The sequence below is a fragment of the Papaver somniferum genome, chromosome 2, assembly GCF_003573695.1.
Source record: "Papaver somniferum cultivar HN1 chromosome 2, ASM357369v1, whole genome shotgun sequence".
NCBI classification, from domain to species: Eukaryota; Viridiplantae; Streptophyta; class Magnoliopsida; order Ranunculales; family Papaveraceae; genus Papaver; species Papaver somniferum.
The window spans coordinates 70,251,531-70,278,791 of NC_039359.1; the positions used below are offsets into that span (position 1 = coordinate 70,251,531).

A 27,261-nucleotide genomic window follows, 5' to 3' on the forward strand; every position below is an offset into this window, starting at 1 on the left:
TTGATAAGCAAAACACTTTGTTTTTCTCTTTATTAGAAAAACATTGCAAGCATTTCCTTAATAAGCAAAACACTTTGTTTTTCTCTTTATTAGAAAAACATTGCAAACATTTCCTCCGCATGTGTTCTTCAACATTTTTCCTTTGCTCCTTTCGCTCCATTATAGCTTCAGCTTAATTATATTATAATACTTTGTTTTCGCCTTTCTCTTTACTAGAAAGACATCGCAACAATTTCCTTCATAACCAAAATACTTCTCCTTTGTCTTTCTCTTTTATAGAAAGACATTGCAAGTATTTCCTTCATAATAAAAATACTTCGCCTTTGATAACTAAAATATCTCGCCCTTGTCTTCCTCTCCTCGGGCGTTCGTTCTTTCCATCTTATTCTCCCCCAGTACTTGCCACGATACTGAAAAAGATGTCTTACATTATTCGACTTCTTTAAACAAGTTGGTTTTGATTGCATGCTAGGCGTCACTTTAGCCGCCTCCAATATCTGAAGAGATATTCTCGAATAGAAAAGACGCCCCCTTGTGAAGCAGGAACTAGATCTATTATATCCGCTCCTCACTTGCTAGATAGATCTGGGCTTATGGTATCTTTTAAGTTGCCATCTTATTTCGGGGTTCATCGTGATTTTCCCTTTAAAATCGCCTGAAAATATTGTCGTGGTGTGGCGTGTCCCTCGGTTCCGAACATTTTTGTTGTTCGTGACAACTTTGCTTTCTTTTCCTTCTCCGCTTTGGCATACCTATCACCCCTGTCATACAACTCTTTGAAGTTTTTGACTGGATGAACTGATAATGAGTTGTAAATTCCAAACTCATCATAATCCATTGCATTTTTATATGCCTCTATTACGAATCCCTCGTCCACCTTTCCAATTTCATTAACTTCCTGACGAAACCTCCTATTAAAATCAAAAAGACTTTCGCCAGGCTCTCCGTCAAGATCATTGGAAAGGTTCTACAGAGTAGCTCGTCGCTGAAGCTCCACAAACTCATTGAGGCTTGACATCGTTGGACGTGCTCCACTGGATTTCCATTGCGTCCGTCGAAAAACTCCTTGAATTGAGGATGGTTGAAATTCGAGGGTGGGCGGTAGCGCCTTATCTTTTCAACAAATGGGAGTCCATCGATTTTTTCATTGATAAAATTTGTTGCTCTTAATCTTTGGATTGCTTTTGGGCTAACATCTCACCAATCATTTCACTAAGCCTTCTTTTGCTGAGTTCTTCGCCTCTCACCGAGTCTCCCTCAATTTCTCTGCGAATCCGCTCATTCCTGTCAGACTCCTTTCTCCTTTTAGAAAGGTCTTTATCACGTCTAGACCTCTTCGAGTGATCATCATTGATATGATCATCCCTTTGTCTATGTTTCTTGCGACTTGATCTGGTTCGCCTATCTTGCTCGGCCGTGTAATAATGATCATCATCGAGCACATAACGATCATAATAATCGTCATCATGGTGAACGCGACTTTGATAAACGTTCCTGACATCCTCGCTTCTTCTTGCATCACTTTGACTGAGACGACGACCGTCAAGAACTTCGTCCCCTTTGCGTGGGTCGTATCGTTCTCGATGAGAACGACGATTTGACCTATTACTTTCGGAATGTGGAATAGCTTTTTCTTCAAGCTCCTTTCTTTTCTCCAATGCAACCTTGAGTCGCTTGTTTTCCTTTCCAATTCCTGGAAACGCTCACGTAACGTCAATTCGATAAGAGTCACCCGCGAATTGTTAACTTGTGCAGCTGGTGGGTTGTTAGCTTGCACATGCTGTGGGTTGTTAGCCTGCGCAGGCTGTTGGTTAGCCCGTACTCCTCTATTAGCGATGTCCTCCTCACGAAGCTGCTGGATGCTTGGGTGTTGACCTTGATTCCCTCTTTGACGATTGAGGTTTTCACTAATAGTCCGGGGAGGTGATCTACGTAAGAGAACATTGTTTCCCCTGACACTTGGAGTCGATCTCACAGAACGAGTGGCTGATGCGTTGATGAGAGCGATGTTTCCATTCCGTCCCTTTCGTCTTGATGAGTATGGACGAAAGCGCTCCTTAAAGTTCGATTGTTGGCATGTTGACCTGAAGGATTTCCGGTAGGTGCATAAACGTCCATCTCAAGTTAATTTTCTCCTGAAGTATTCATAAGTTACTCTTTCTTTGTTAACTTTGCTTTCAACAGCTTTTTCAGATCTTCTACAACTCTGAAAAACGTTCAGAAACTTTCTGTAACTTTTTGAAAGTTCATGGATCTTTCCGCAACTTTCTGAACACGTTCAGAAACCTTCTACAACTTTCAGAAAACGTTAATAGACTTCCTGGATCTTTACGCAACTTTCTGAAAACGCTCAGACACTTTCGGCAACTTTCTGAAAGAGTTCAGACACTTTCTGCAACTTTCTGGTTCTTCTGCAACTTTCTGAAAGTGTTCAGAGACTTTCTGCGACTTTTCTGGATCTTCTCAACTTTATGAAAGTGTTCAGAATCTTACTGCGACATTTCTGGATCTTCTGCAACTTTCTGAAAAGAGTTCAGAAACTTACTGCAACCTTTTGAAAGAGTTCAGAAACCTTTTACAACTTTCTGAAAAAGTTCAGAAACTCTCAGCAACTTTTTGTTCACAATGATTTTGAAACCCTGGTTTCGAAAATCGTTTGAGAACGGCTTCTATCAAATGGGGAGCACGATCTTTTCTTCGTATCCCCTTAGTCGGCGCTAAAAGATGTTGGTGCAAAAATGATCACTCCAACAATCTTCGAGATGCGGGAAAGTTGATCCAATCGCTACCGTTGATGAAAAATCTCCAAAGAATTGATCAAAAGAGGTGGGGGTACCTGCAAAAACACTCCGATGCTAAAATCAGCGGATGTTCTATGCAAGTGTATTATGGTGAAAAGAATAGAATTCTGTGGCGTTTGATTTGAGATTTTGCCTCTATATATAGGCAGAAAATAGACGTAGCTTTAGGGTTTTGATAGTTATCCAAATAACCTCCCTCATCTGTATAAATCTCAAATAACAACCAGATTCATGATAAATTCTAATATTTATCATAATCTTCACTTATCCCAAATAATTATTATCTTGAATAATAATTATAACTACTTAAGATAAATATCCTCTTTTATCGGGATTTATCTTAAATAATATTTAATAATTATCTATAATAATTATTCAATGAAAATCTTAACCTCTTTTATTAAGATCTTTTAACCCATGGAGTTGTGGGTTTCCATAACAAACCCACCGGTTTCCATAATAAACCAAATTCAGGCTTCCATAATAAGCCTTGTGGGTTTCCATAAAAAAAACGGTTTCCATAATAAACCAAATCCAGGTTTCCATAATAAGCCTTGTGGGTTTCCATAACAAACCCATCAGTTTCCATAATAAACCAAATCCAGGCTTCCATAATAAGCCTTGTGGGTTTCCATAACAAACCCACCGGTTTCCATAATAAACCAACCCTAGGCTTCCATAATAAGCGTTGTGGGTTTCCATAACAAACCCACCGGTTTCCATAATAAATCGGATTTAGGTTTCCATTATAAGCCTCATGTGATACGCACGTACGCTATTTTAATAGGATACAAACACAAAGTTTTTTACATTTTTGTTATATTTTTTTTTGTTTCAATAACCCTTATTCTTCTGTAGTATATATATTACTATTATTTTTAATTATAGTTGATTGATTTTAAGAACTCAAAGTTTAATTTACTGGTAATTGAATTGAATCTATTTAGAAAAGCATATACACAATCCTATTTCTTGTCTAGAAAAATATATTGATTTAACGTTAGTACATATGGTGCCTCCGTGAGTTTTTCTAAATTTTGTTTTTTTTACAATTAGTTAACCTTTTGTGCTTCCTAAATATAACATTACCAAACAGTATGTAACTAATACTCGTCGTTAACAATAATAATTAAATAACAAGTCTAGGTCATATTTAGGTACCAACCTTATATAGGAAAAGTTATTCTTTCTATATCGAAGTTATAGCTCCATTCGCTTAAAAAAACTCAGTTTATGTCTCTTGAAAATATGTGATCCCCATTGGAAATGATGTGACCGTAACTCAGTTTGTGCATAATTTTTTTTATGGGGAGAAAAAGTATTATTCGCTTCCGGAATTCTCAGAATGAACCCTGTTAGATGATAAATCAAGTGATTGTTGTATGTAGTTGCTAATTGGTATTAATTAAATAGGCTATTTGTACTTTGATTATAGGATTTTCACGAGAATCTTATTTTGATACCTAGTTCTTCAAAGGGTTTAGTACCTGGGCTATTGTTGACTGTCAAAGCTTTCATGGAAATATTTTTACTCAAGCACTGTGAGATCATATTTGATCTATTAGCATCCTGCCAAGCATTTAGCTGTTGATGATATCACCTAACTAGTTAGGAGACACAGTTAACCTATGGTTTTTAGCTGATTTTTTATATTATATAACAGCCTAAAATCTTTTTCAACAAGGTCCCAATGCACCATGCGATTCATTCTAATGTTTTAATTCTCGGAGAACTTGACAGTCTAGTCCTATCACATGATAAGCATTTTACAACCTCCTAACCAATCTCAACCTATATGTCGGTGCATCCTATTTAGGATCTCTCATTCCTTACGTTTTGTTTAATGCCTTGACAAAGGACAAAACTGATCAAGATTAGCTATAGAAAATGTTAAGACAACAAGACCTATCATTATAAGCAATCCCACCTAATCAAATCAAATGTTGTAAAGAGAAAGTTACCTACGTTCAAGTTGTTAAATATTTTGAAACTTTATATTTATTTCTGATTTCAATTATAAACAAGTTTTCACCTAGTAAAGGAAGAAAATTTTTATTTAGATTGAAGAAAACACATATTTGGATGTCATTATGACCGAACCAGTATGAAAAATCTTCAGAATTAAAAAAAATCTAGAAAGTTTTAAGATTTCATCAAAAAAATAAACGTATTGATAGGGGGGCCACTTTTACTAGGAGGAAAGCCGACTTTGGGGAGGAAAAAACCTTCTTCCTATGGTTTTGGTTTTCCGTATCAATATTTCATAATCATGAGGATCACCGTTATCACAGATTATATATGGAACAAAATGTGGGAGGACCTCACACACATATATATATATATATATATATATATATGAAACCAGGGTGCAGCTAATAATCGTTGGTACTGTATATTATTTTGATCTCTACCTTCTACTTCTAATGCGTAATTAAGGTCAACCCATTACCCCATCCATAACATCACTTGTATGAGGGACACACTGAAAATGATATGCATCACAACTTAAATCACCTTACACGCATGTGGTTAATTAATCATGATTAACTGAACTCCCTAGTAGGATAGTTGGTGATTGTATACTTGTAGACCAACTGTAGATGTGTAACGAGTATTCATGTAACTACCGGAAATCCAGTAGCACACCCAAGTAAGAAAAGAAATAGATCTAAGACATGATAAAGGTTTGGATGAGAAGTTCTTTATCACTAACCACTCCGAGTAATGAAAAATACAAGCTCTCAAGTACAAGGAAACCCTAATCTCGCCCCTCAGTCAAGCTCTCACCTCTCCCAGAATCCAACCTCCCTTTACATTACTCCCGGACCCCTATTTATAGACCAATTGACCCTAATGGTGTACAACTCATTTTACTTCGTGTGAATCTCGTGGAGATGCTTTATACTTCACCCAGATCATTATCCATAAAGTTTTCCCCTTTCTTTCGCTGACAACTTTGGATGTTTGTTGGGACAACTGTCTCTTTTCTTGCTCCATAATTTACTGACTTCGCCAATTATCTTTTTAGTCAAGAAACCTTATTTCACCAACCTTTACTTCGTGAATGGTATCTTGTCGGGTACTCAAATTGATCCTTCGCAACTTAGACTCTTCGAGCGAGTTACCTCGCCTCAATATGATATCTCGCGCCTGGTTTTTATTTCGTCAACCATTCAATAATGACGATCCTTACTTGATTTGACAAGCCACTGACCGAGATATTTAAGTGAGATTCCTCATACCTATCTCGTGCCTTCCTGTGCGGCCACGTGGCGAACCTATTTTGTGTACCTATATTTTGCCTTTTCTTATTTCGTTTGAATTTTATGAGAATGGAATAAGAACCGGTTGAAATTCATTGGCCACCACGTTCTCCACCTTCTGGATTCCATATGGCCACGTTCTCCTAGTATTCGGTTACTATCGGTCAAGTTTCCTCGAACGTGTCGTCAACCTGGTCTGCTGGTAACCTTCCACTTGCTTATAAATACCTCGTTTTAGCTCTAGTTTGGGGTTTCCTTCTTCTTCTTTAATACTTTTTTTTTGTGAACTCAAGCTATTTTTCCTTCTGCTCATGTCTTTTCCATTATTGATACCTTTCTTTTCTCTCAACTGTCTTTCCTTTCTTGTCATCATTATGGCTCCAAAGAAGGTATCAACCCCTACTCAACTTAAAACTCTTGAGGATTTCCAAGAAGATTTCCAGAATATGGGTTTGTCTTTAACCCCTGCAATTGACTCCTCTGTGATTCCTCCCATCTCTACAACTCCTGATATGGAACTGAACTATCGATGGATTCTGTCCGACACTTGGTCCGCAGATAGGATGATTGTCACAGTCGGTCAGTTAAGAGTCGGGTTGTCCTTTCCCATTTACGATCCTTCTAATCCCATTTTTCTTGAGATTTTGAACAAGCTTAAATGTGGAGTCTTTCAGCTTTATGGTAACGCAATTCGTATTTCCAACGAGTTTGTACTTCGCTCAGGAAAAGGTACTTCGCTGGTTCCATCAACAGCTGAGCAATTCAACCCTCGCTACTATAGTGCGGACTCCTTCGCGGCTAACTATTTCGCAAGGTTTACAATCACTAATAAGTATCAGTAGTGGGGCATTGAGCTCATCCAGAAGACTATCTCGGCCTCGTTCAAGACTCCTCTTTTAAACGTGGACCTTCTCAACCTGTCGCAGGACGAAGACTGGGCGAAGTTCCCTCTAGTGGTAGGAGGTCCCTTGGTCTGGGGTGTCGATGAGAAAGGGATTCCCCGTAAACGTCCCCTTTCTAAACATTGTTATCTCGCTGGCTGCGCTCCTTGGAAGCTTCGCTGGTCTGTGCCAACTGAGGTATTGCTTCGTCTCTTGTCTTAGATCTGTTTCTTTTATTACTTGGGTGTGCTACTGGATTTCCGGTAGTTACAATTCATTTGTTGATGACCTGAATTCCATGTCTATTTTATTTACTTTTTGTGTTCTAAAAAATTCTAAACTTACACTCCTTGTTATATTAAGCTCTTGCAGACGTGAGAACACAAGATAGAACAAATGTAATAGAGAGTAAATATCTACTATTACAAACAAATATACCAACTCTTAACACGGAATAGCTTGTATAGTTAGAAGCTATTCGTTCACCTAGACTCTGGATTAGTAATAGGAGTACATGATATATGATGGAATTTTAAAGATTACCGACAAGGGAATGTCTTTTTTTAAATCCACCTCGAAATCGGCTTTCCCTTTAATAAAAATGGCTTCCCCCTATCAATTATATCATATATAATTTAATAGGTTTGTGATATAAGGCATCTTAAAAAACGACTAGAAAAAATCTATCCTGCGTTATCCTCTTAGTTTGATGACATCATTAACGGTCAAATGGTACTCACTCCGTTTTATTTTACTTTTCAAAATAGGATTTTGCAAAAATTAAAAAGAAAATCAAGTTACCTTCATATACATCATCAATCATCCAAATTACTTATTTCATATCGAAATTTTTTAGTGGGAAATATCGAAATTTTTCGTTACATCTATGCTAAACAAAATTCATTTTGGAAAGTACATAGGACGGATGGAGTATCAAAAAATTTGAGCAATCCTCACCGAAATCCTAAGATTTCAGTTTTCCCTTATGTACGAACAAGGTTTCAGTCAACCAAATTTGACGAACAGTGTTGAATCCGTCAAACCTGGTTGGCACCGAATCGTGATCAAATCACATTGATGTCCCTTCATCCTTAACTCAACCAAAGTTAGAACGGCTGAAGTAAAATAATTTAACCTATACTCAGTTTCGGGTGACAACTTATTTATCGGTCTTCTTTGTTGCTCTCTCAATTTTCTTCTTATTTTTCCATGGATTCAAAATCTAGCATAGATTTTTGACCTCGATGAAAGGGGAATCGATTTCAGGTAACCTAAATTTAGTATTGTTGTATTATCATGTGATTATCTTGATATGAAGTGTGTCTTTACTGGAAGGATTTTACACAATTCACAACTACTCATCTTTGTCTTCTTTCTTGGATTAATTGGGTCTGGGTAATTTATAAAAAACCCAGCCATCTAATTCTTATCAAGTTCCATGATTTCGTTATGATTTTGAGCAAAACCCATAATTAATTTCGTCCAATTTGAACAAATTAACTGAAAAATCATCATAATGCTTGGCAATGTAATGTGTGAGGTATATCATCTGTATGACTGGTATATCACAAGATGGAAACCCAACATAATTAGCTTGATTTTTTTTAGTGTATGTGTAAGACCTATATTGGAAGTTTAACGGCCTACCCTTCTTACTTGCTGGATCAGGCAGATGTATGTGAGGACCCTTATATCCTTATTTGCGGATTGTCTATATTGGATGGCTTGTAAGTGTTGCTTGAATCTTTATTAACAAATTTATTCCATCTTCTTGGCATAAATTTTGAGTAACTCATAGTTGTTGATTGCAGTAATATCGCCTATCTTGGATTAAGATAGCCAACCAAGCCTTTCAATCCCGTGGTTGGCAAAACTTTTGAATAGTAAATCATGAGGAATTGCATACATTGTAGGAATTCAAAACTTTTGGTGATCATGAATGAATCACCTTCCACCTACCCGTAATGAGGAACAAAATAATAGCTCTGAACCCGGTTTACTTACATTTGATCAGTGGGGTGTTTGAGTTCTTTCATTATTGATTCTTCCATCGGGTTGATACGCATACTGGTAAGTTATTTTTGTATTGTAACTAGTTTTGTTTTCGTCAGTTTGGTGGGGTTTCTAGCTATATATAAATTTCGACTGTATGTTAAATGCCTAGGATTTATGCTTTAGTTGCGGAACATTATATCATAATATTGGATAAATCTCTTGGATAGTCATTAGTACTAGAAGTTCCTTAACATGTGTGATGGCGAATCAGATGCCTCGGGGTAACTCAAAGAACTGTACTAAAAGTTCCTTAACAATTTATAGAATTAACTTGCATTCAGAGGGCATCATGAATCTGTGAGGGACTGATTTTGGTTTGAAACAAACAAATTCAATGTCAAACGCGGGCTACTGATGGTGCTTTAGTCTAACTTTTGAGTGATCAGAAACTATTTTAAGACAATTGAGTTCTGTTGTAGGTTCGTTTTAATTACAGTCTCGTACCCATTTTAATTTAAATAACCATGGAACGTCGTACCCAATTTATTTTATACAACCGTTTTAGTATGGTACCCAGTTTATTTTGTACGACCATCTGAAAAATAAGTGTACCACACTAAAACTGCAATATTGATGTCTGAGCATCAACCCATGTAGTATGTAAGAAGTGAAGATACATTATATATTTCGTTGCTGTCGTATAAGTCTGTAGATTTTTCAATTGATCCATACTTCTCACAACTTTTAGCCGTCCTTCCCAAGAAAGGTAAAATGTGCTCATTTCGTATAAGTCTCTAGAAGATTTAGTTGCTTTACACAGTTCTACTGAAACAGAGTAATGAGATTTTCCCTAAATCCCAATCCTTTTCGCAGATGAGAATATGTGTGCATAAGATTACTGGTCAGCATTAGGAATAGTTAGTACCCTTCGGTTTGTGATATATGAAACTTTTTAAGATGATTCAATGTCAAGCACAGGCCACTGATGGTGCTTTACTGCTTTAGTATAAATGTTGATTGATCAGAAAAAAATTTAGATGGTTGGGTTGTTTTTTCTTTTTCTTCTTACTATATACTTCTTTTATTCAGCATTGTAGGTTCGTTCTAATTACAATCTAATAGTTTTGAATTAAGCCACGGGATCATCCAACTAGTTTTTGAGTTTCTCGATTATAAATTCCTTCTTTTGAATTTACCAAGTATGAATGGTTGTACAATAATTAACAATATATTTCCATTTATACATTTAGGTACTTACATTGCCATCCGTTTTCATTTTTAGCGTGTAATTTTTTCTTATTTTTTCTTTTGTTCTGTTTTGAATAGATTATTTTTCTAAAGAGATAAACTGACTTGGATTTTTTAAATATCCACAAAGTTAACAGCTCTTCTAATGCCTAATCTAAACTAAAACTTATATCTGCAGTTAATAATTCTGTTTGAAGAGATGAATATGAAGTTAATAATTCTGCACCCAGGGTAAATTACTTAGATCTATGCTAGTACCACATACTATGTAAAGTTTTATTTCGTTAAGCATCTCTTAGGTGGTTCTTCTTCAGCTTATGTGTATTCATTCTCTAATTATCAATTTCTGTATAAATGTCATTGTTTTCTGTTTCTTGATACAAGTATCTAGTCCATTGGGATGATACAATTTGGATGGCATCATTTGTGTGACAATGAAAATAGGGTAACCAATGGGTGGATGAATAATGGTTACCACTGTCGTACAAATGATGACATCCAAATTGTATCACCCTATTTCCGTTAGTCTATTATATATCTATTAAATATCAAGAGTTCTATCTTTTGCGCCTTAATGAGTTTCAGAAAAATCTTCTAACATTATTTGAACTGCCCATATATTCTAACTGCAGGTCGACAAGGAAGTACATATATATATCGCCATTTAAAGACCAGCTGATCTTCTATTTTATCCACCGGCAGTGTACCAGCTTATGACATTGGGATGCAGTCTCCATAGAATAGTCACACTATGTATATGTTGGAGTAAAATAGTCTTACCAATATCAGTGTCTGCCTGACGAAAATAGTCTTACCAATAAATTTGTAGACGCACTGTTTATAAGAGTCATCATGAGAAAATAATGATTATTGGAGATTGAGTGAAAATCATCTTAACAAAAAAACACCAATAAAAAAATCAGTTTATGTAACAAAAAACACCATTAAAAGTATCAGTAAAAAGTTTGTATTGTAGTATAAAATTGTTCGGGTAAGCCTGCGAACAGGTTTCTGGTTTCACGTTGATCAGAACCGCTGAGGACTAGCATCATCTTTCTCGTATTCTTTTGAGGCTTTGTAGAAAAGGAAAAAAAGAGCAAGTAGTAAAAGGAGCAAGTAGTTTGTAAATATGTGAAAAGAAACCATGAGAAATGTCACTTTTATTTTCTTTACGAAATTTTATATATAACCGAAGTTTAATCACTATAATTAAAGTGTTCCGGACTGACATACGCTAAAGGATTTTACCATGTCCACGGTGGCTTTTGTTGTTGCCATCAAAACCATAACCTTGAACAGGTGTTTTCGGTATAAAGGGCAACTATGATTGAGTTTCTAAATATGATAGAGGGGCAAATATGAAAAAAAATACTAAACTTAACAAATAAGAACGGACAAACTCATTTGTCCTTCTAAGTGGATTGAATTAAAAGATGTCTGAATCGACTAGAAGACCCAAAAATTAGGATTTCTACGACTAATGCTCAAAAAATTTCCTTGTACCTTTTTTTTTCTAGGCAACTTAAGCATTATCGGGAGGCAAAGACCTCACATGAAGGCGTGTAAGGACTTTGTATGTAGATATATTATATTTTTAATTTTTAATATGGGCGTGTATCACGATGGGAAAGTCTCTGTCGAATTTTATGCATAAAAAATGGACACAAAACAAAAGTATTTTTATGCTTCAGAAAAAGAGAAAAAAAAGGAAAAAGTTATTTTTTACGGATAATATAGTAATGGGGACACCTCTTTCGATACCAACATCGAGATGATTATTTTTAGGAAGGTTATTATTGGGACGTCACATTTCATTAAAGGGACGTTCTCTAATAAGACAAAAACGGGTCACCCATAAGTAATATTAAAAACTCCTTATTTTTAAATAATTTTGTAATGACTAAACAACCCTCATTTAATTAATTTTAATTTAATTTAATTAGATACAAATTAAATTAATGAATTTTGTTATATACTTGGTGCATTCTGGGACAAAGTTTTTGTGGGAAGAAAAACTGGCCGTAAAATAAACTTCTCTGTTTGAAAATAATCCAAAAATCACTTCTACGGTTGGAAATAATCCAAACCTGGACGTAAAATCACTTCTACGGTTGGAATTAAAAAGAAACTAGACATAAAATCAAATTCTACGGTTGGAATTAAAAAGAACCTGGACATAAAATGAGCTTCTACGGTTGGAACTAATTCAAACCTGGACGTAAAACTACATGCAAATAAAATTCTACAGTTGGAATTAATCCAAACCTGAACGTAAAATCACTTTTACGGATGGAAATAATTCAAACCCGGACGTAAAATCACTTCTACGGTTGGAATTAAAAGAAAACTGGACGTAAAATCGGATTCTACGGTTGGAATTAAAAGAAACCTGGACGTAAAATGAGCTTCTACGGTTGGAACTAATCCAAACCTAGACGTAAAACAACATGCGAATAAAATTTTACGATTGGAATTAATCCAAACCTGGACGTAAAATCACCTCTACGGTTTTTTAGTTTTTATTTTAATTAAAGGGTAATCTAGACATTTTGTATATGTGTTAGGATATCCCATAACCATTTTTTTAGACATTAAAAATCCAAATGAAACCCTTCTATTGGAATGTGACGTCTCAATAATAATCTTCACTTTTAGTACGTGAATTAATTTAAAATGTTACCGAAAGAGAGTAAAGATGAATCAGATTATAAAAGGAATATCGTCGTACCAACTACTCCATCCTTGGACTGCCTGTTAGATATAGACCACTCATGACTCAACTTCTCAAGGATACTTTCGAAACTTTCCCCGATATATCTCCAAATTTGTTCTTTTCCGAGATCCAACCCTTGTGACCTTGTCCCATTGTTTATCCAGCTGTGATACACACAACGGTTTTACACTGGATTTTACACCGAAAGGGATCTGATGGTCGCAAATTTTACATGCGTAGCATCTGGAGGGGGTGGGCAGGCATGGGTCCCACCCCCCACATTCGGTAAATCTATACTTTCTGTTGTTTTTCAATCCGCGATGCGGCTAATATTGAGTAATCATTTTTAAATCATTGTTATACTTTTTTTTCTTGAATTGGTAATCCTTTAATATTCAGTTTTCGATAAGACCAAGTGCTAAGAAACAAAATGCATAGAGCTAGAATATATTTTTAAGCAAATTTGGTTCCAACCAAAATCAACACCAGTAATTCATCTCCACGTTTCCACCATTATGTAGAAAAAATAAAAACGACCAAAATAAGAAACCTAACGTATATCTGTCAACGACTTTCCATAATGATACATGCCCGTACAAAAATAAACCTCCAGAGTCCAGACAAGCAAGTTTGAGAATTTGAGCAGGCCTCCATGTGGGGGTATTTGCTTCCAGATGATGCCGCAAGCCGTTTTAACATAAGAATAACCTATGGAGAGGCGGTCTGCAAAGAATCTCTGTTGCAGTAATATCTTAAGCACTGGTTACCAGACTAACGTCAGAAGCACACGGTACACATTCTTTGTCTTCGAGGCGAGAAAAGCATAAGCAAAGACCCCACATGAAGGCGTGTACAAATTCAAGTCACTATGTATGGTCTATAGAGATTTATTTTATATGGGCATGTATCGCGCGCGATGGAAAAGTCTCCGTCGGATACAATATATTTTATGCAGTGTATGACAAAAAGTCACCATGGACATTGGACAAGTGCTGCACGTATTCCATTTCCCTTTTTTATGGGTGATTTAACTTTTAAAGATGGTAAACCTGTTTTGATAACCTCATGGTTCATGAGTATTTCATAAGTGAGCAGAATGGATATATTTAAAAAATCCAGCTAATCGGAGTAGAGATCAATCAGATCACAAAAAGAATACATTGTTATACCTGCTCCTCCATCCTTGGACTGTATGTTCGATATAGACCACTCAACTGCTCAAGTCACACAGTGACTCCACTGTATAAATGTTTAGCTCCAAATTTGTTCTCATCCGAAATTCCATCCATTTCTTATTATTTGTCTCATTTGTTATACTGGGACCTAGATTACTCTTGGATCATCACATATTGCAAGACTTTAGATCAGAGTTTTTAAAAGTGTTATAGTTAACCAAACGACCAAGGAAACGAACAATGAAGCAGTTGTCAATTTTGAGCCAGAGACGATCTCTGCCGTCGGATAAAATTACTTATGAAATTGGGCCGTTGGATCATGAAGCAGGTGACGGCTCACCAAACGGCCAAGGCTTTTTTAGTTAACCAAACGACCACCATTTTCTTGGTTAACCAAATAAGCACATTTTTTATAAATTGTAACTTCTATATCCATTCAAAAAATGTCTTGACGAACAACTATTAGTGAATCATTTAACAGTAGAATGTCAAAAAGAAAATGCCAATTAACTGTTGAAAAATTGTAAAATACCATCAAATAAATGCTAACTAACTGTTGGTTGATTAACACAACATCAAAAGGCAGTTGTGTTCTATAGATATTTGTGTTGGTGAAATTAGTTGGAAATATATAATCCCACATGTTCCGTGGGGTAATTGGAATGGTAGAAACAGATGGAATGATGAAAAAGAAAGGTTTGTTCCTCTTAAAACTCTTGCCTTGGCAATTAGAAGAGCAAGAGAATTTTATTTCTCTGTTATGCATAAGAATGTTAATACTGTAAGTGAGCTGGAGATTTTGGTTGAGTGGGAGTATCCTAAAAATGGTTATTATAAGCTAAACACTGATGACGCGTCTTCTAACTCTCATTTTGCAGGAATTGGGGGAGTGGTTAGAGATGATGATGGTTCTTTCGTGGCAGGCTTTGCAAAACATATCTACCAAAATGGGTGCAATATGACAGAAGTTTGGGAGGTCAGGAATGGGCTCCAAACTGTTATCCAACCGGGGATCAAGAAACTGGAAGTTGATTGCGATTCCACATTTGCGATACAACTTTGTAGAGGAGAGGTCCAAGCTCCGTGGCATCTTAGGGGTTTAATTCAAGACATTGAAGTAATGAAGATGAAGTTTGAAGATATTGTCTTTGAACAACAATATAAAGAAGCTAATTTCATGGATGATACTTTGGCGAAGAAGGCGTCTGAAAGAAATTTGGAGGGTATCTGGATTGATATTCCACCAGATGAAATTATCAATAAGCTTGTTGATGATATTCATGGTGTCTCTTATCCTAGAATAGTTAGAATCAGTTAGTCTGTTTGGTTTTACTTTTCTGTTATTAAAAAAAAAAAAAAAAAAAAGATTAACACAACATTAAGATTCATTTACAACTTCAAAAGTGCTGGATTGACCTCAAAAAAAAATCCGTAGTCATTTCCTTTACCCACACTACTTTAAGGGTCCGCTTGGCACACAATTTTTTTCCATTACAAGGTAGTTGAACTGCAGGCAGTTCTACAACACTGCATTCGACTGCATGTATTAAAACTGATGGCGTTTGGCACGTTACAAAAGTAACCTACAATTATTTCCTTTCTAAAATTTTAGTTGATCTTGCAAAACATTAAACAGGTTTCATTTAATTTTGGAATCACCATTAAAATTAATCAACGCAAGTATTAGATCATGTCAAAATTTGTTTGATCTATGATTGAAAAGGAAAAATAGATCTGATAATAGATATGACGTTACCAATAATCCAAACAATGATAGAGATGAAGGAAAGACAGATCAAGTACTTGGAGAAACATCAATCACCTATTTTGATTTCTTATCTGTTGTTAAAATAGTTGACTATCACCATGAATTTAGTAATGGAAGCTTCAATTTTCCCTCGCCCCACAATCATATGTGAACCCAATAAACTTCCCAGTTTTCTCTCTTTGCAATCTTTAACTCAAGTTTTCATCTAATACTTATTCAATTCTTCGTTTTCCGATTGGAATTAACAAATAACCACTACAAATTTTCTTCTTGTGTTCCCATAATTTTCTCCAAGGGAAAGTTTTTTAAAGACAAGGCTTTTGAAACTAGGGATACTTCGGACTCTGTAGATGAGGATTAGAAGATTGATTGTTCAATTGGGAATGAAAAGTTGGGTTTTGAAGGTTTTGACGAAGGGTTTATTAATAAAGAGTGCAACGGAAGGAGTGACTAACAATGATTTTGTTTTTTCTAATCAGTGATTATCAATGATCTGAGCTACTAAAGAAAATCCGAAAATAAGAACACCAACTCTCCCAGAAGAAGAATATGAAAAGCGAATAAAATGGTCAAATATTGTCAAAAGGGGTAGTTAGAAGTTGCAGTAGAAGGCAACATTCAATGCAGACCTTTTTAGGTCGGTATTCAAATACGCCCATTGGAGGTAGTATGGACTACCTGTAGTTCCTATGTCATGCATTTGAACCCCTGCCAAACATGTCTAAACTGAATGCAACCCTTGACTACACCGTTGACTGCATTACCTTGTACTACACCCATGCCAAACGGACCCTAAGAGAATCTCCAATGCTAGGAGTAGAGGTCTTAAAATTGAATGACACCTAGGATTTAAGACTTTTTGCACCAAATTTCCATCTAACACAAGGTCAAGGTCATAGAGATAGATGACATGGCTAAGTGTGGGTAATGGAAAAGTCTAGATAAGACTTTGTCAATGACCTTGGGTCTTAAAGCCACGTCATCATTTTGTCTCTAAATTCAAATAAAGTTTGTTAGATAATACCTTTGGGGTTGGAGATCAACTTAAGGTAAAAAAAATTACATTCATCTTTTTTTGTCATTTAGTGATGACCCACACATAAAAATGTGTTAATAAGACCTTCACCTTGGCTCTTTGAATTGGAGATGCTCTAAGGATAAGTTTTATGGACTAAAACAAGAGGTGTAAATTGGGATGTGCCCGTGCTGGCACAACCCAGCCAAGCACGCTAAGATTTGAGCACAACTCAGCCAGCATGTGACTTAGCCCATCACGGCACAACACATTAATTTCATGGGACGTGCTAGGTTTGACTAATCAGCACAGTAGCCCAGCACAACACGCGGCAGGGATTAGCACGTGACACGACACAGCACAACACGTTAAGAAAGCACGTCATAATATGTATAAAATACTACACAACATGGCACAATACATCACATTTTGTGTATCTATAATAAAAAACAACATAGGTTTTTGAGGGTTTAAGGGATAGATAACATTTTAAGAGACAAACACGTGATCCGACCATCCCAATTTCATCCTAACAAAAGACATCTAGCGGTTGTGGTGTTTGTAACCCCCCTCTATCCCTCTTAATTACTTCCTTTTCAATTAAACGTTATAGCCATTAAATGGTAGCATTACAAACAAAAAAATTTAAAATATACAGTATATGCTATAATAACTTTTAACCATGTCTTCGAAAAAAAAAGGGGGTGCCAATCTTCAACTGCTATAATAACTTTTAATCATGTCTTCAAAAAAAAAGGGTGCCAATCTTCAACAATCTGCAAAACACAAACAATATATTCTTTTTTAAAATAATAGAAATAATTTTTATTCTACTCATAAAAAATTCAAATACAAAGCATAATTTCCACTGTACTCATTGAACAAACGGAACAATCGAGTAAGGTGAGGAAAGTTACGTGGATTGCAATACCTTCGGAGTTGTAATATGTAAAACCCAAAAAAATAAAATTGCAATCGAATAAGCCAACATTAATCAACCTGCAAAATAAAAATAACATTAGAGTTTCCATATGTAAAACCCAAAGAACAAGGAACTTCAGAAAAATGGAACAATTGAGTAAGTTAAGGGAAGTTACGCGGAGTGAAAGACCTTGGGAGTTGTAATATGTAAATCCCCTCCACCCCACCCCCACCCCCGCAAAAAAAAAAATGGCGGCCAACTTTAATCAACCTGCAAAACAAAAATAACATTAGAGTTGCCATATGTAAAACCCAAAGAACAAAGAACTTTAGAAATATATATATATATATAGAAAGGAAATGCTGCAGAAATCTCTTTGGGAATAAATATGTACGTAAACTATTTCGAGGAAACTTTCCAGTTAGAAAGAGGAAGAATGAATGATCTTCAAAAACATTTTTTGAAACCAGTATCTCATTCTGATTAATAAAGATTATTTTGTTAGAATAATATAAGAATAAGAATAGTTTTACAAAGGAAGAGAGACCGAAAAGGAAACGTTATTAAAAGATATGAATTTTTGCTCATAATAAACAGAGCTAATACTTAGGGCATGCACGGCTAAATAAGGATTAAATCTCTCCATTTGAAATACTTACCTAATTTTATGTGGGCATGCACGGTTAAAGTTATATTTTTTGAAATACTTACATAATCGCATAGTATATGGGCATGCACGACTAAGATTTAAGATTAAATTTCACCATTTCAATTCGGTAGACATTGCAGATTTAAGAATTAAAGCTTACCGTTTTGAATAGAAATATTTACCAAATAATAGGTAGAATTAAAGCTTAAGAGTTAAATCTCACAATTTCTCTCCTGATTATTCTCCCACCATCATGAATACCATGCAACGAAACAACTTCTCTTAATTATTCATCTATAATAGGTAGAAGGAAAAAAAACGTCCAATAAATTAAAAGGTACACTTATTACAATTTTTCAATGAGCGTATATATAAATACAAGAATGTATTTCTTCAACCACACCCATCCACTCATTCACACATTTCCTATTCATTCACTCATTCCAACATCTTTTTTTGGTGAAATTTTTAGCTTAAGAGTATCAACATGTCAAACATGATTAGTTGCAGCCCCAAAAAAAGCGTTACCCAAAACGTGTTTGGTTCCTTTTCAAGAATGCATGATTGTGATGAAAACAAACCTGCAGTACTTAGGTTTTGTATTGCAAGAAAATGGGAAGAGGTTGATTTCATGGCGACCAACGAAGTCACTACTTTGTATTTACTAATGATTTACGAAAACGTGAGTTTATTATTATTTCAATCCAAATCTAACTAATGTTTTTTTTTTTTTTAAATATCAGACATGCATTCTAATCAATCTTTACATCCTACATAGAAGATACCATGCACGACATCGTCCCTAAGAAATTGATAAGGAATTGCGGGTCATTTCTAAGTTCAAGACCACAACGAAGAAATCCAGATTTCGTCCATCAAAGAATGATCATCGATTATGCTTCAACTGGGATACCGAGGTTGATTGTTTGTTGGGGGAAACCGGAGGCATCCCCATGCATGCCTTTTCCTTTGTTGAATTTGATGACTTGGAAGTATCTGGGGTTATTTCTAGTATATGGGGTTATTTCTAGTATTTCACAAAGGAGCATGCACGGCTAAGAAGTATCGTTAGGAATTATTAATCCCAAGAAATAACCCCATATACTAGAATAATTGACTAGAATAAACGATTTATTCTATTATTTAAGCGTAAACGAATTATTAATCCTAAGAAAAGAGCCTTTATTTCTAGTATCGTTAGAAATTATTAAACTATTATTTAAGCATAACCGAATTTATGATTATTTGGATTAAAATTTTCATGTCTACAAATTCTCATGGTTCGAATTAAACCTCACAGTGTGTTGTAATTATTAAAATCATTATAACTAAAAGTTATCCCATCTCATGCCGTTAATAAATGATATGCGCATTTATTAACGAAATATCATAAAAAAAATGGGTCAGATCAATAAGAAATATCCTAATCCAATTTTTAAAACACCCTCAGCTAATTACCCAGTGAAATAGCCTGTATCGTTTCGGATTACATGGGACAAATGAATCCAAATCCTCCGCTTAAAGCTTTCTTTTAATAAAAGTTAAAGAAAATATGTCAATTTTTTTGTCCGTCTAGAATTATTGTTATCAAATTCGTTAACTATCTAACTGTCTGTACCGTGCCGTTACGATACAGGTTATTTCTAGTATTTCATAAAAGAACCTTTATTCTAGTTAATTATTGACATTTTATTATCGTTATGTTGACTTATTTTCATAACAACACATACAATACCTAAATATTTGAAAAACATTTATATTGTAAAATATAAGATAGATGTGCCCGGCATAGCACATCACGACACAACACGTTTATTTTTCTAGCACAACACGCCTTCTAGCACGGCACGCCACAATCTTCGGCACATCATAGCACGTGAAACACGCGATTTTGTGAACTGAAATGTGATGTACCGGTACGTTTTAGACCTCTAACTAAAACCATCAAGGGATAGTTACTGAAAACTGTTGTGAAAGCCATTGTTCCTTGTTTCTCTCTTTGAAAGCTGGGAGCAGTGGAGCAGTGGAGAGACGATTAACACAAGCAAGTCCAAAAGAGTAACATAGTTGGGACATGATCTTTGTTTATTCAGTTGTAAATAAAATAAAATAAGGAAATCGATTATATTTTTACCAAACTTTGATCCTATTTTTAATATTTTATATAAATAAAATGTAATTTGGCTGGGACTAAAATCTCACCCGAATTCTATTTCTCTCATCATCGTTGTAAAATATTATCGCATGGAACACATTTTCTTTGTTTTTACGAAAATGATAGATGTACCGTGATTCAAGAACCGTGGTGAGCACCGTGTGAGAGGGTGTGGGGCCCACGCCTTCCTATCCCCTCCTGATGTTGAGAACGCAGGATCTGGGACCGTCAGATCCCTCTCGTTGTACACACGGTGCTCAAATCATGGTGTGTCTATCATCACTCTTGTTTTTATATGCAAGAGAAGCATCATTACGGAAGCAAAGACCCCATATGAACAACATAACACCTTTTATTCCATTGTCCCTTTGCTAAGAAAATTTGGAACAGTACCCCTAACCCGGTCAATCTAAATCTAGATACCTCCCTTTCTATCTTAGAACTTTGTAAAATGTGGTATGATAAACCAAGATCTGATATTTCTTATGAACTAATTCTTACGAAGACGTGGTTCATTTGGAAGGAAATATGTAATAGAATTTTTGAAAATATCTCTAAAAGTGTGGACTCTTTGGCTATGGTAATACAAAGACACTTAGTGTTCTGGGATAGTAGGAAAAAAACCTCTACTAAACGTAAACAAAAGAAGAAAACTCACTACACCAAACTCAAGGATTAGTAATTAGATTTCGCAACAGCTATTACCCTGTTGCGAAATATCTGTTGCAAATTGTTTGCAACAGTTCATCTCAATTACAAAACTCGCAGCTGTTTGACTTTGTTACGATTCGCAACAGAACTGAGTTGTACGCGTGCGACTCGTGTATGTGGATACCCACACTTTCAAGCTGACTCGGTTTCAGCCCATTCAGATAGGGAGTCAGCTTCAAACTTGACTCGGTCCATATGATTATCCAGAACAACTTCTCTTTTCTACCTCTCATTAATTCTTTATCTTCTCTCTTCCTCGTTTTCCTCTCTCGTGCTCTTATCTACCAGGAAAAAGGTTCTCTCATCTGATAACAAACATGACCTCTCTCGTTCTCTTCTCTTTTAGAAAAAAAGTTCTCTCATTATAAGAAATCAGAACTTTGTAAATCTAATCAACCCTTTTCGAGTAATAAGCCCTAATTTCTTAGACCCTAGAAAATTACTCTGATTTTCTACACGTTGGAGACTCAAGAAGAAGATTCAGGTAGATCTGTACCTGTAAATCTTATATCTGATTTTAATTTTGGGTTTTTCGATTTGCAATTGTGTTTAATTTTTGAATTCTAACTTTCACTCTTACTGAGGTAGAGACGTGACTGCTCAAGCTCTGGTACTGCAAAAAGTTCTTTGATTGCTTATACTGTTTGTCAAACCGTCGATACTTCTACTCGAGAGCAAGTTCTGAAAAACTCAAACCTTTCTTTTAATTTAATTTTGTAATTTCAATATGGGTTTTTGTATGGGGTCCAAGTATGATTTAGGGGATTATGGTGTGGGGTTGTTTTGATCTCCGGTAACGGTTGATGCTGGTATTATGGCTTTGCCTGCTACTATGAAGGTTCTTGGACTTGTCCCAGGGATATACTAATGATAATATTCATCGCGTTTTTTTAATGATATTATGAGTTTTTGATCGAGATATTTCTGAGGTTTAGTAAAGCACGGGAAATAGTTTCTTACAGAGAGCTTATGGGAGACACATTTGGAAAGTATGTGAGGATTGCATTGCAGGCTTGTGTATTTAGCAATAGCCATCACCGAGATCTTTTGAGGAATTAGGAGGCTGCCAAAGAAGTTAGATAAGCTGGTCGGTTAGCTGTTCACAATGTTGGAGTGCTTATCGTGTACATGATTATCATCGGTATGGCGATTTCTAGTGTTTTAGATTACCTATTTGAGTTGCATGTTGCTTTCATTTTGTTACTCCATGTTGTTATGATCATGGATTCATGAGTGTGAATGATAGTTGTTAATTGTATTTTCTTTTAACAGTTTTTTGATCTGAATGTTTAGGTGATATAATTTCTGGAACATCTGCAAGTGGAACACATCACTCTGGATGGTTCGGTGTGCATTGGTGGAATGGGCGGTTCTTTGTGTTGCTTTTCACCACACTTGGTGTATTTTCCCCACTAGCATTCATTAAGCGTGTGTGTAAGTTTATTCTGTGACTTATATATCAAATATTGAACTAAGTATGCATGCCTACCTTAATCTCATTAGACGACAAATATAAATGTTTTTTTTTATGCAGAAGCGGGAAGCAACCTTTTTGCTTTAGCTTGTCTTTCAGAACCTTTGCTCGAAGTCCAGGTTTGCCACTTTTTTGTCCCTGTATTCAAAATCAGTCCGCGATTACGCAACTTTTGTTTTCTGGTAGTTTAGATTAGACACTCATCTTCTTAACGTTGATTATGCAATGTACTTACTCTTTTACAGGATTCCGTGTCAAACAGATTAGGTTTACAAAGTATCTTGGTTCAAATACTCACTAGAGATATGGGAACAGGTGCTGTTAGGTAGAGTAATTTAGTGTGTGAATGTTGTTTTTGGTTAAACTGTGTGGTTTCATTTTCTTTTTATTTGTAGGAGTACATGAAATATGAAAAGTTTCATGCATGCGCATTTTCAGCTTCTGCTAAGTTCTCTTCTAGGCTAAATATGAAATGTTTCTTCTTTTTTCTGTTTTGTTTGTGTCTCCTGAGTATTTTTACTTGTCCTGACTAGCTCATTGCATATAAGTTTTCTCAGTACTTGTTTAGAGTTGGGGGATATCTGTAGAGAAGTTGGTCTACCTTCTGGTGTACTCAACATTGTAACTGAATTAAGTCCTGAAGCTGATGCTCGCTTAACATCTTATCCTCATGTTGACAAGGTACAGTTATATCTCTCAAGTCCAAGAGCCTTTTTTTTTCCGTCTATGTGTTTTCTTATTTCAGTCGTGTAGTTGTACGTATGTATTCACCAGGTGATTGAATGTAAAGGCCTTGAAAATGGTTTTAGGCGATAATGGGTTTTTGTTGTTTGTTAATTTTCTGAATAGATGCGGTGTTAGATTAATGGGTCCTTATACTATTTGCTTTATATGTTGTTATTGTAATGTTATATATTCTCGACCAATGTGTTCTTCTGTGATTTATCTGTGTCCTTGAGCCTACCTAATGATCCTAACCTGCATTTTTTGAATCATTCTCAAAACCTAGTTCCTTAAGAAAGCAATGCCAATTAGAAACTGGAAGGTCTCATTTGGACTGCACATAGTGGAAATAATGTTATAATATTTCCATTACGTGTATTGAATTTTTTTAACTTCCATCGTCTTTCTGGAGATGCAGCTCTTAACAGTGCAGAGCAATGGATTAGGAGCATAGAAGTAAAGCTTGAGTCTGCTACTGGTCTTTTCCAATCAGAAAAAGAAGCATGGAAAAGAGACCTTGAGGATGTTTAAGAAACCTGGCGATGTGACCTTCTCAAGCTATTATGTTGCTTATGTTCTTTGTAGCTTATTTCTTAAATCAAGCTTGGAAAAAACAAATACTGACTCATTGCATAATATCTTGAAGTGAGGTGTAAGGCATTAGAAACTCAAAGCGAGGTATTTCAGGCCATATCTGGAGAAGGAGTTTGAAGAGCTCAAGTTACAATATAAAAAAAAATTGAAGGTACACTCTACTTTTTTGTTTCTTGATTAGGATATTCTGCATTTTATTCGTTACTTAAGTCGTTACCGAGTGGCATTCGAAACTTGTGGGAAGAATTGTTTCCTTAACTTGAATGACACAGTACAGAGGTACCTACAATACTGCTTCCATAACTTGAATGACATAGTAAAACTTATTTCTCATATTGTAGTTCACTTCTGAATTATTTCTAATGCATGTATATCAACTACTTTCTGAAGCTTTCAAAGGCGTGATGCGCAACATGCGTCAATTTCAAGCAAAAATGCAGCAGAGCAGCAGATTCTGGTATGGGATACGATTCTTTTAGAAACACTCATTTTGCATAGAACTATTTGTGATCAGTTATATTCTGATGTCCCAAAAAATTATGCAGTAGTTTGCAATTTAACATCTAAATGAGTTTTGATTATGAATCTTCTAACTGAATAGGAACTTAAAAATATACATTAATTGTAGTGTCTTTAAATGAAGTGTTTTTCAGTTTAGCTATTCTTGTATTGACATCAATATGTAGCACTAGAACTTAAATACGAACAGTCAGCATTATTGAGCCGTCAGGAAGCAAGCTTCCACTCTTAGCAGTAGTTAGCTATCTGTATTTTGACCTAATTTTATCTGTAATGTATGCTAGTGGAGATTAGAAAATAAATGGTGGTCTCGCAATCTTGGTGCTGGAGATTGGCAGGTAGTGAGTGACGAATCTCCTCGGCAAAGTCCAAGGGTTCTTCTCTGTGTTTATCATTTTATTGTATCTAAAAAACAAAGAACATACTTGTCATTCTTTTGACACTACATACATAATTTGTATGTCCTTAGATGACATGTTATCTATATTATTTATTCAACATATGAGGTGTATAACTTCAACTTATCTGGTGCAGAAATTTATGCTTAAATCCTAAAAATGGCTGAGTTCCATATGATTTATTTTGTTGGTCCTTTTGATTTCCTAAATGATCATGGGATACTTGATTTTGTTACAGGGAACTTTAATATTTATCCGGTTTTGACCGGTCAAAACCACTTATTTTTTTGATGTTGCAAAAATTTCGCAACTGCGTTTAGTTGTTGCGAAATTCCGCTTTCGCATCTATTTCTAGTTGTTGCGACCTGCTAATGTCGCAACTGTTTAAACTCTTGCGAGAAATTTACGTTGCAACAGTTCCCATGAGTTCAACCAAAATTTCGCAACGGCTTGATAGCAGTTGCAAACATTTGCAACATCGATTTGTAACAGCAGAAAACTGTTGCAACCCCGATTTGCAACTGCAAGGTGCAGTTGCTAATCACTAAAAAATGGTGTAGTGACCTCCCCCATTTGGAAAGGGCCAATAACAGATACCTTAAAGATAAATGTAGATGCCTCCTGAATTTCTGATAGGGAGCCTTCTACTTATGCTTTAATTATGAGAAATGATGCAGGGAATTGTGAAGGTGGCAGAGCAGGACTCTCAACAGGATCTTCAGGGACAGACCCACAAGAGGCAGAAGCTATAGGAGTAATGCAGGCAACCATCTGGGCTAAGGAAAAGCAAGTTCCGAATTTTACTATTGAAGGAGATTGTGAAAGTTTGTTCAACTTTATTCAAGGAAAATCAGTGGATATCTCTTGGCGTGCAAAGGGTTATCTAAATGAAGCTATCAGAATAGCAAATTCATGCAATAACTTTTTGGGTTTCTTTTATGTTCCTAGATTAGGGAATCAGGTAGCAGATATTTTGGAAAAATTTGTAAGAACATTAAACAACACTGTGGAATGGGCTGAGCTCCCACCTTCTTGTAGCCATAGACAACTCTTAGTAGATAAATCTAATTTTGGGGCTTTGCACAATGACAAATTAGATGGCTCTGCTACTTTTGTAACCCGGACTCCTTTAAAGTCCAACGTTTGAAATGAAGTATCTTACTTACAAAAAAAAAAAGAAAAAAAAGAAAAAAGAAAAAAGACCCCACATGAAGATATATATATATATATATATATATATATATATATATATTACATCGGCATGTATCACAATGGCAAAGTCTCTGTCAGATACGTTATGACAAGAAGTCTGTAGAATAAAAAATTCTTCTTCCTATGACGATTAACTATTTTGCACGTAAATGGACACTCTATTCTAGTCTATATACATATTTAGAACGTCACCAGACTCACCACGTAGCATAAAAGAGTCAAGGTTAGGTGAGATTCAAAAGATATAGTCTTACGGACTCCACCATCCTTGGACTGTCTCTCTGTTTGGTATAGACAAGACAACTAACTCAAGTAGTAAACCCATTCCTACATGATTAGCTCCAAATTTGTTCTCATCCCAGATTCCATCGATATCTTATTAATTGTCTAATTGTCTTACTCGCTCGGTTTCTAAAAAAAAATAGGCTAAAAATCAACAAAACTAATCATCGAAACTACTTTTTCATGTTTTTTCATAATCTATCCTTTGGTTCCCATTCATTGATTATTAGGGAAAGAGAAGAGACAAGTGATCCACTTTTTGTATTAGAAGAAAGAATAGAGAAAGAGAATTGGTCCCACTATGAATATAGTAGTAAAATCATAACATTTAACTTTCCACATATGAAAACAAGCCTATTTTTTTTTTGACATACCCAAAAAAGTAAACCAGCCTATTTTTTAGAAATGGAGGGAGTATTTGTTATACGTAGGAAGACCTGAGTCATCATTTTTCAAATCATTGTTACACACTTGCACTCGATTTTTAATAATTAGATTACATTCTTTTGACTTTCAACTTAACCCCTACGTATCCGCCATTTTCTTCGATGTGAACACATAAATCACGAAGCCATCCACGTGTTCACAAACAATATTCTCATACATTCTAATTTTAAAATTGTGCGTCGTATGTGTAAAGAGGATGATTATATCGATTCATCGACTCAAAGCCTTCGAGCTTGTCATTGTCTAGTCGAATATTATCATAAATAATGTTCGTATAAAGGAATAAGCAGAGAATCAAGTATAAATGTAAAGCACA

The 27,261-nt window shown here is 35.5% G+C and overlaps 2 protein-coding genes and 1 long non-coding RNA gene across 5 annotated transcripts; 2 read left to right on the plus strand and 1 right to left on the minus strand.

Moving 5' to 3' along the window:
- Nucleotides 1-1,166: 1,166 nt before the first annotated feature.
- Nucleotides 1,167-6,434, minus strand: LOC113351335 (pre-mRNA-splicing factor CWC22 homolog). The gene is made up of 2 exons (XM_026595339.1): nucleotides 6,293-6,434; nucleotides 1,167-1,693 (listed from the first exon to the last, which is right to left on the minus strand). The coding sequence occupies exons 1-2, from the start codon at nucleotides 6,432-6,434 to the stop codon at nucleotides 1,167-1,169; spliced, it is 669 nt and encodes a 222-aa protein (XP_026451124.1).
- Nucleotides 6,435-14,729: 8,295 nt separating this feature from the next.
- Nucleotides 14,730-15,394, plus strand: LOC113351336. Its single transcript, XM_026595340.1, has 2 exons — nucleotides 14,730-14,772; nucleotides 14,955-15,394. Exons 1-2 carry the CDS (start codon nucleotides 14,739-14,741, stop codon nucleotides 15,392-15,394), a joined length of 474 nt encoding a protein of 157 aa, XP_026451125.1. The 5' UTR covers nucleotides 14,730-14,738.
- A 6,203-nt stretch (nucleotides 15,395-21,597) lies between these two features.
- LOC113353491 lies at nucleotides 21,598-25,136 on the plus strand. Of its 3 annotated transcripts, none has more exons than XR_003361326.1 (9): nucleotides 21,598-21,780; nucleotides 21,885-22,437; nucleotides 22,590-22,730; nucleotides 22,831-22,889; nucleotides 23,016-23,451; nucleotides 23,912-24,037; nucleotides 24,140-24,238; nucleotides 24,478-24,544; nucleotides 24,891-25,136. It is a non-coding gene; the product is annotated as an uncharacterized LOC113353491 (long non-coding RNA). The 3 variants fall into 3 exon arrangements; XR_003361325.1 differs by having other exon boundaries at nucleotides 23,016-23,095; nucleotides 23,328-23,451; nucleotides 23,912-24,238; XR_003361324.1 differs by having other exon boundaries at nucleotides 23,912-24,238.
- The last annotated feature ends 2,125 nt before the right edge of the window (nucleotides 25,137-27,261 follow it).

Bases quoted from the DNA above. Each gene is read 5' to 3' on its own strand.
- LOC113351335 (XM_026595339.1), bottom strand. From the start codon at position 6,434: ATGACAAGAAAGGAAAGACAGTTGAGAGAAAAGAAAGGTATCAATAAT. The intron at 1,694-6,292 runs GTATTTATAAGC...GAGCGTTTCCAG, and splicing joins CAAACTAGAGCTAAAACGAG to GAATTGGAAAGGAAAACAAG.
- LOC113351336 (XM_026595340.1), top strand. From the start codon at position 14,739: ATGGTAGAAACAGATGGAATGATGAAAAAGAAAG. The intron at 14,773-14,954 runs GTTTGTTCCTCT...CTCATTTTGCAG, and splicing joins TGGAATGATGAAAAAGAAAG to GAATTGGGGGAGTGGTTAGA.